This window comes from Lipophrys pholis (genome assembly GCF_963383615.2).
Source record: "Lipophrys pholis genome assembly, chromosome: 17".
NCBI lineage: Eukaryota > Metazoa > Chordata > Actinopteri > Blenniiformes > Blenniidae > Lipophrys > Lipophrys pholis.
Genome location: NC_137643.1, coordinates 4,644,555 through 4,654,434, shown reverse-complemented (window position 1 = coordinate 4,654,434; position 9,880 = coordinate 4,644,555). Strand labels below are relative to the sequence as shown.

The 9,880-nt window shown below is 42.0% G+C and overlaps 1 protein-coding gene across 1 annotated transcript; it reads right to left on the bottom strand.

Moving 5' to 3' along the window:
* Positions 1-2,985: 2,985 nt before the first annotated feature.
* Positions 2,986-9,094, bottom strand: LOC308122686 (tapasin-like). The gene is made up of 8 exons (XM_080484687.1): positions 8,674-9,094; positions 7,146-7,337; positions 6,602-6,850; positions 5,313-5,672; positions 4,862-5,185; positions 3,928-4,029; positions 3,691-3,719; positions 2,986-3,586 (listed from the first exon to the last, which is right to left on the bottom strand). Exons 1-8 carry the CDS (start codon positions 8,732-8,734, stop codon positions 3,575-3,577), a joined length of 1,329 nt encoding a protein of 442 aa, XP_080340813.1. The 5' UTR covers positions 8,735-9,094; the 3' UTR covers positions 2,986-3,574.
* Positions 9,095-9,880: the final 786 nt, after the last annotated feature.

The window sequence follows — 9,880 nt, the reverse complement described above, 5'->3', positions numbered from 1 at the left end:
ATCCCTGCTGCAGTGTGCAACCCTGGTTAAGAACTACAGGAAACATTTGTCCTCTGTGATTGCAAACAAAGGCTTCTGTACCAAATATTAACACTGATTGTCCCAGGTGTTCAAATACTTATGTGCAGCAAGAAAATACACAAGTTATATATATATATATAAACAAACAGATGTTCAAACTGCATTTATCATGTCAAGTTTTACCAAATTGTGATTTCTACTTTACTGAAATTGTTGTATATTAAAAGAGGACCACACTATCAAGCTGAATCGTTTGAATAATAAACTTTTTCCATATCTTGTCAAGGGATTTAACAGCCATGACCTCAACACTAATTAGATTAATGATTCAATATTTCAGAGGTAAGCCCATCACAACCCTAATGTGAAACTCACTCCGTTTGTTAGGCGGTGTTAGGATATGATGGTATCCATTGAGCATCTCAGAAAGACAATTCCTTAACAAATAACAGCTGATGAAGCTTCATTGTCAAAAACATCCTGTTTAATTCTTCAGTCCAGCAAAAGATTTTAACTTATTATTAATTTCAGTTTTCTTTGAGTTTTGATTTACTGTGAGTCAGCAGAAGAAACCTTTATAGGCATATGATTTATGTTGAAGATTTAACTGCCTTTCTATAATACTATTTCTACAATGTAATTCTTGTGTCACATTATTTTCTGTTGAAGATCAGCATGGCGAACCTGTACATCACGGATGGGCCCAACGTCGGGATTTTTCCCATGGATGATGGGAATTTCAGCTCCTGTGACCTCAGTGATCGTGGTCACTACGAGGTTCGTGGGGGAGACGTTGGACAAAGTCCAGCGGTGAATTAAAAACACTTAAAACTCTGGTACTATATTCTATAGAAAGTTGTCCAATATGTTATATGCAAGCTCTGCTTTTGATTCTCCATCCTGTCTCTGACTGATGTGAGGATCGTTGTCATATCTGAGCATAGAGTCTGTAACATTCAGGTTAATGTGGATGGGTAAAAAATAAATCCTTGAGTCTCGTAATTAAATACCTGCAGTGAGGGATCCCACCACAGCTGAAAGGATTAATGCATTTCACTGTCTTCATTACGCACTGGAACTTTGATGCAGACATCCTGACAGGAGCTCATGTTCTGTATTTCTACGTAACCAACAAGATCCCACACATACATGAATGTTATGTGGTAACTGTTTGTGTCACTGTTCATGTATTACAGGTCTATTCATATGTCGCACATATCGAAAGGAAAGATGGTGTCCACAAGGGTGGTTGTGGTCCGGTTTGTGGAGGCGGAGGCATACGTCACCGTGATAACAGCGAAAGTAAAGGTGGCAATGGCAAATGAGGAAGAGTTCATCCTTACAGACAATTTAGGAAATGAAATTGTGGAGTCCGAATTCACAACTGGTAAATAACTTGTTTTTCTTTTCCATTTCACAGAACTTGGCTTGTATTGGGCTTTTCTAAGCTTTACGATACTCAAAGCACATGACAACGCAGGTCAGCATTCTCATAGACAGTAAAAGCTCTAGCACAGCCACAAGGAGCAGTTTGGGGTTCAGTCTTGTGCCGAAACACTTAACCTTGCAGTGGCAGCACAACAGTGGGCCCTTTTTTAAAAAATGATTTATCTTTTCTCGACATTTGTCATGTAGGGATTTTCTAATGGAAGCGGAATACCAGAAAAATACACGCCATTGAGGTTGCTGCATGCAGGCAATAGTGCCAACGAAGATCCAGACCCAGGTATTGTTCTGATGACACGACAGATTACAACTGAAAGGTCAATAATAAATATATCTCTTGCAAAGGCGAGAGTTCAAATTGCAGAATCATCTTGATATACTGAGTCTTGTTCATTGTTACACAACAACAGAAGGAACCAAAACCTCGTAACTCTAAACATTGTTTTCTGGCCATTGCAATCCTCTCGTAACTTCTCCCAACCATTATCACGGCATGTTGATTTACCACGGAAGATGTCAAGAAACACATTTTCAACATGCCCTTATTTTATAATATTTCCAAGAATACATATAGAAATACATATCTACACACTGTTAATTGTGTTTCTTACTTGAGTCCATCTGGGTATTAACACTAGAGCGTTTTTTGAACATACAATCATGGGAACCAGTATTACCAGGATGGTTGTTAAAAAAGAAAAATCAGAGACTCTATTTGACCAAAGACTAAAAATAGTTTCTCCCAGAAATGACTGTGTCTCCAAAACAGTTCTATTAAATGTCTCACATCAGTGGATTAGGAACAAGTTACATTTCAATGACTCCTTTCATCCTGTGGGAATATAACATTTAAGTAATGTTCAAGTAATTGTTTTTGCATTGGGTGTGATAAATATGTTAAATCACACATTTTTACTGAGGCACATGGAGCCACAAGTCTTGAAGTTTCTACAGTAAATTCTGTGTTTCCACCTTTAACACTGAAGACCCTGAACACGTTCCTCCACTCTTCCACTCAGACTTTACATCCCACCAGGCTTCAGCAGCAAGAAGAAAACATTGGCTGAGTCACTGTATCTTTAAAAAATAACAACATACTGATATTATGGACTGTTTCTGAGAAGTACACTGAAGACAAAACCTGCCAAGTTCACACCAGAAATACTGTAGATACTTCATTTTTATACAGGCAGAATGGAAACAACCTGCTGATCAAGCAGAGACAAAGGTGAAGGCACTTCTATATACACATGCCAGGTTATTTTTGTTATTTGCAATATTTCAGTATTATATCAATAAGGCTAAGATGGGTTGTGCAGGACAACCATAAAATGAAAGACTAATAAGAGCATAAATGATGTATCATACAAAATTATTTTTCCAAATATGATAACAAACTAGTATGACAAAAATAAACCAAACCAGCCCTGAGCTGGGGAGAGAAATCCTTAATTCAGAGCACAAGAAGGAAATTCAAATAAAATTATCTGAGAAATTAGAAGAAAAAAAGATTTTTCAAACGGCTCAAATATTTGTATTTTTTTATTTATTTAGTCCAGACCCCCCCCCCCCCCCCCACACACACACACACGCACACACACACATACACGAGATCTTCTGTCTTTCTAAAATCAGATGAAATAATTGTTTCGGCTCGTCCAGAATCAATATTGATTGAGCCGTTTCCATTGAAACCTTAAATTAAAACATGAAACATTAAATTCACCACACTTTTCCAGTGTTTGTGACAAAATACAAGCCGTAAACAGAGAAAGGAAAATATGAAACCAGCGTCGCTCACAGAAAGATTTCAAAAGGAAAAAAGTTTTTACATGAAGGAGAAAGTTTTGTCAGAAAAATGCCCCCAACAGCCTCCAACTACATCTTGTTTGTGACGGTTTAATATAAGTGAAAACATTCAGTGAACAAAGTGACTGAAGCTAACTTTTCTCTTCATGAGGGGGAAAAAAGCCGACTTGAAGAAGAAGATTGTGAATCAGCAGAAGAAAACGTGCGGCGAGGCTCAGACGGCCTCTGATGAAGCTCCATCCAACACCTTCAAACGTTGTTTTTCTGGAACCAACTTCAACCTGCTGACTTCTCACCTCTACTCGTCTTTCTGTGGAGCGAGAGAGAAAAACAGGATTGAGAGCAAACGACAGGCGATATACAACACCAGCATGAAGGACTCAGAATATCGAGGTCTTTCTGCTCAGGAGTTACCTGATGTTGTTTCCCGGCGTGGCCTGAGCCTGCAGAGTGACAGACGAGACGGCGAGGTCACACACAAAAGAGACAAAGTCAAATATTTGACTGTTTTCTTTTGGTTTCACTTGATTTCAGGACGATTCTTGTTTGGGTTCACGCGGTGAGATCGTAGCAAACTTTTGACGACTTCAAAGAATTTACTGGCTTTAAATGAATTCCTTCAAGGTTTTTGTGTCAGACTTAATTCCCCACCTGAGCTGGTAAAAGTCCAGGACACAAACTTGATGAGGCCGTAGAGCACGAGCGCCACGCCAACCATCGCCATGGAGTCCTCGATGGAGGGAGAAGTGAACCCTGGACAGACAAAGAAACACGTCCATTCACTTTCCAGTCCTTCTCCACTCAAATGATTTCTTTTCATAGCAGATTAAATACTGAAGATTGTCTTCCAACAAGGTGTCGAACCTTCAGAGGTCTCTGTGCTCCTTTAATGACGTTTTCACACAGAAAACTAAAGTTGAAAACTAAACTCCTGGAGGTTTGGACACTTCTCTCTCTCAAAGTGGGACCTGGCATGGCCCTGCACTTGCTTTCATTCATGAGTCTCATTATTGACGCTCATCATCAGAGTTGAAGGTGGACCTTTGTTGGAACAACTAAAAACAGTCACAGACTGTCATTGATTCTTACTTTCATACATGCAACATAAACTGGAGCTTTGGTGAATGAAGCAGAATGATTTCTTGGTTTTTGAAGCTTCATTGTCTTTGTTTTGAAGTCTGAACATGTTCTGCAGCTCCAGGTAGCGTTTGCTTCTCACTCTGTGTGCTACATGATATTCTAACTTTTAATATATAGAACTATATATTTCAAATATAGGAAGATAATTATATAAGTATTGAATATTGCTCTCTGAACAGTTTCTATCTGGCTTGTTGCTTCTTTGTTACGACCTTTATGACGACCCATAAGTCGTCATAAAGAGTTGCTTGGTGTCTGAATGGAGTTTCATCAGTGTGTCGTTCTAACGAGGATCTGCTCTTGTTCTCTTCAGTGCTTCACCTCATCAGGAGCTAAAGAACTACATTTATCTCCACACAAATCTGAAGGTCCGAGAGCAGAAGTGTCTTTCCAATCCACACGCTGTGAGTGTTGCTGCTGGAGCAGAAAGGTCCTTCCACATTACCTCTGAGACTGAGGGTCACGTTGGCCCGCCGCGTGCCTCCAGGATGGAGCGCCACACAGATCACCTCCCCTCCTCTGCCCAGGTCCAGCTTGGACGTGTGGAGCTCCAGCCAGCTGCTCTGGCGGTAGGTGCCGTCCCAGGCCTGCCTGTGGCCCGTCACGCTGCCTGGTCCCAGGGGCCTGCTCTTCCCATCAGCACCCTGAAACTCCCAGCGCAGCTCCAAGGAGAGGGGGGCGAAGCCAGACGCTTCACACTGGATGCTGAGAGTCTGACCTTGGACAGCCAGGGGCAGAGGGGAGGGGTGTAAGGAGAGGGAGGGGGGTTCTGGGTGGGGGAAGCAGAGGAAAAGAAGAGAGGAAAGACTTGCTTTCAATGCCTCCTGCTTTCTCCTGAAACTCACCACTTCTTCTGAACACGACGCTGTGACGCGGAGCACAAATCATTTTCTCACCTACAATCTCCAGATCCACTGCCACCTGAACCAGCAGGTACGGCAGATACACCGAACAGATGTATGTCCCGGAGTGCCGCACCTGCGCCTCCCGCAGGATCAGGGATGCGTTTCCTTTCTGGTGCAAACCCTCAAAATCCAGAGTGGCTCCTTCCTCCTGTGTCTCCGACACACGGTCCGTCTTGCCGTCGTAAGCCAGCACAAGTCGCCCGCTGCCCCTGAACTGGTACCGCCACTCTACTGCAAAACCCGTCCCGGACAGAGGCGAGGAAGGCTCGGCCCAGAAGCCGCAGTCCAACAGCACCGCTTCCCCGAGTCTGGACTTGACCGACAGCGTTTTGCTGGTCACACTCAGGATGACTGAGGAAACATGCAGTCAGGGAAACAAAGTCAAAGTGAAAATTCTGCAAAAGATGCAAACATCGTTTTTTTCCCCCTTGAAGCCCCTGAAAGCTTTTCTGGTTCCCGTCCAGAGATTGATCACTGCTGGACCTCAACTTCTGTGTTTTGAAGCTCAATCGTTGAACAGAATAGAACTGTGAAAAATTATGTGGAGTTGAAGAATGTGGTTTGGCCTTTTGCCTCACTCTCCTACAGAATACGATTTGTAGTTTATAAAAACATGGACAGAGAAGAGACATTAGTTCTGCAATCAAGAAGGAAACAACTGTTCAATATTGACGATTGTAGGATTCAAAAGAAATCAAATCAACGTGTTTCCTGAATTAGATAGTTGATAGTTGTTTACAGTGAAGAAGCATTAAAACACAATGCAGACAGTCTCTCTGGTGTTCTGGTGTTTTTAACAGCAGCTGTACAAGCAGTTGAGGCTCCACAGCTCCAGTTAGATTTAAAACACTAGAACATTCCACTCTGCAATGGTTTATCAGAGAGCGTTCCCACCCGGTCTTTAAAGACTGTATTTCAGATGGCTGGTCCGGACATTTTATCCATTATTAACTGATCCGAGTCCACCGGACTCTTCCCCTCATCTTTTAAACACGCAACTATTTCCCCCCTTTTACAGAAACCATCACTAGACCGCTGAGTTTTAAGTAATTTCAGGTCTATCTCTAAACTTTCCTTTTTATCAAAGAGTTTGGAAAAAACTGTCACTTCCCAGCTCATTTCCTTCATGAATTCAAATTAAACCTTTAGTCATTAATAATATTATTCAAGAGTGTTTTCTTGTTGGAATCGTTGATGTTGGAATCCTCCCATGGTCAGATTGAGGGAAGTGTCTCGATGACAGTGTGATGTTTGCCGCTCGGTGTGTCAGAAATCATTACCATTGTGCTCTTTAGATCCTGTGGCTGCTCGCATGATTGTAGAGCCACCAAGCTGTGCATGAAGGCCCCGAAAGGCAACTGAAAACCAGTCCGCCTGCAGGTAACTGGGGCTGAGGGCAGACTCTGTGAGCGGGGCAGCCCATCTCAGGGTGGCAGGCTGGGGTAGAAAGGGGTTCATCTCACAATGGGGCTTCTCCAGAGAGCCTCTGGGAGGGTTGAGAGAGCCATGGCAGAGAGTGGCAGCTGGGTCTGAGGAGACAAGCTCAATATTAGGAACACATTTATTACAATCATCCTGCTTCCACTGCTTCCAGTGTGGTTACTTTATTGTTTATTGCTACAAAACCTCATAACTGCTGCAAATACAAGCAATGTCCAACAACGATGAGAGCAGAGATACAAAAACCCTTCCTTCCACCTTCTACACCCCCCATCCAACCAGGGCTCCTGCTTTTCTGGAGCTGATCCCAGCTAACGACGGACGAGGCCGACCGGCTGTCCATCACAAGACAAACAGAGAAACCCACACAGGACTCGGACTCACCGCTGATGGAGTAGATTCTGTCGGGGTGGATGTCAGATGGAGCACGTTGAGACTCTGCTTGGTGGCTGTGTGCGTCTCTTTGGATGTAAAGGAGGGATTTTTCATGGTTTGGACCTCCAGTTAGTCCTCCTCCTCGACCTACTTTCTCCTGTACAAGCCAGCACTCCAACACTGGACAGCTGCTACTGCAAACTTCAGCAGGGAGACGAGTCAAAATTAATAGCCAGTGAAAACATCAGAAGGAATCAGAAGAGGAAACTTTGATTTGATTGCTGCATTAGATTCTAAAATAAATTCCACTGAGTTGATCTTTGTTTCCAGCTGTTTTGTTTGGAGTTCGGTCACTTTCACAAAGACTAAATGTGCACAGAAGACTTCAGAGAGAAATGCTTCTCTTCACAACAATCATTTTTAACATCAAGACAAACACAGAAAATCAAATGTACATTAAAAATACAATAAAACAAGTTTTACAAAAGCATTTCTAGTCCAAATAATTTTTTTTTAAACTTTTATAACATTTACATTTGTGTATTTTTGTTCATCTTCTTATAAATATATTGAACCCCAAAATGTGTTTGTAGTTACCTTCAGGGAAATAATTACCTTTAAAAGAATTTGTCTCCATAATTTGGTCAAATCCCTGACTGGAGACAGATCTGAATGTTTTTAACTTTCAGTGTGAGCGCAAGAAAATGAGTCCCAACAAATAATCACGTCTACTTTTATAATGATGGTGGTTCACAGGCAGAATCGTGAAAAACATTGGATATCACTGATATTAAACATGTCAAATTAGACTCTTTTTTGAAAACAATTACTAATGTGTCAATATGAAATGAAAGTGTTCAGAAGGAATAATAATCTTATTGTACATGCCCCTTTTCAATCATAACATCACTTTTGTAGAGATAGGTCTATTTGTGCGGTAGGAACTATGTACCGGGGTGTTCGGGGGAACCATAATAAAAGACGGACATGCTACAAGAACGGCTGGTCACCTGATGTTTTATCTTTGTACCTAAACAACAGAACAACTTTTGTCAAAATGTCAACGACATATTTTAACAAAATCACGCAGGTTTCTTCATTTATGTTCTTTTTTTAACGCACATTAATTGTATGGGTGCAATACCGGTTCTGACTGTGGAGGTGACTCCACAGTGGGTTTCACGTCAGACTCCATTGAGAAACATGTGTCTTTAAAGAAACTCTCGGAAAAGGTGAACTTACATGGAACTAAAACATTATTTAGGAAATTACAGGATGTATCTGGGCCTTCTGCTGAAAACGGCACAGGTATGGCAGACAAACCATGAACATTACGATATTTAAAAGCCTAGAACTCAACAGGACGTTTAGGTTCGTTCAGGAAATGTTCACGAAGCTTTTCTACAAGACGTCGATTTTAGATCAACAACTCGCACGCATCTGCAATTTACATACATAACACCTGTCAACATCATACATGTTATAAACAACCGTTTTTAAATGTAACTGCAGTGCAAAGACAGTGTGAAGGACCTACCTTGAAAGAAGCAGGTGACAGTAAGCAGGGACAGTTTATAAATTGTAGAAAGGTTCTCCATGGTAGTCACTCTCCTCTCGGCTCTCAGGTAAATACCACACAGGCTAAAATATGATTTTGAGGAGGCTGGTTTTCCCCTGATGACTTTACTTTCACTTTCACAGACACTGATCTGCTGCTTCTGTTGAGGATTTCAAAAGTTAAATATGTCAATGTTGGCTCAGTGCTAATGCAGATCTACAAAACACAACTGAATCTAAAAACAACATTGAAGTTGAACGAAGCTAAAAATGTGTTTCCATGTGTGAGTTAAAATAGATATATATTTGTATCGTAGGTGACGTTTATTCCCGTTTGAAAGCAGCTGATTCAGACTGCAGCGAAAAGACAGTACACACGGTGTCTGCGCCTCCTGGTGGCCGACCAAGGAACTGCACCAACACAGATCAGACCAGTTTGTCTGCGCCTCCTCCTGGCTGTATGAAGAACTGCACCAACACACTTTCTGCGCCTCGTGGCGGCCGGCTGTGGAAGTGCACAAGCGACTGGCAAAAGAAGCTCCAACGAGGCAGTGGTGACCATAGACATATACACGAGACGCCTCACCGACTGGCAGGAACATACGTCAGTGCGTCCGCCATCTTGGGAGGGGCATTTGTCAAGACTTCAGCAACGATACGGCATCACTGTTCTGCTTTTGGTTGTACAAACACACAAAATAAGGACAATGGACTGCGTGGGATTACCTTCCACAGGTAGGAAAAACACCGTTTTTGTTGTTGTCGTTGTGTTTAGCTCATATAAAATTAACTTGGGACATAGATGAGCTGGAGCCGTGAAAAATGCTCTCTATTCCCTGGCTTAAGCTCGCCCTCAAACAACAATAACAATATCAGCATCTATTCGGTTCATCTAACGGAGGCTCTTTTAGTTGCAGTGTGTAGAATATTACATTTCAAAAGAGATGAGTTGCTCAGAACCAGTCAGTGTACTGTTCCCCGCCTGTTACAGCAGGAGAACCTCAGCCTGATCCCAGTAGGAAGTACTGTCTGGCTGTGCTCAAACAGCTGTAAGCAACATGTCACACCTCACTCCTTTTAGACGTACTGACATGTACACAAACATTATTATTATATTTATTGATTAGGATCGCAGATCAATTGATTGCACGTTGCACAAGCAGTGAATTAATGTGATAACACAGGAC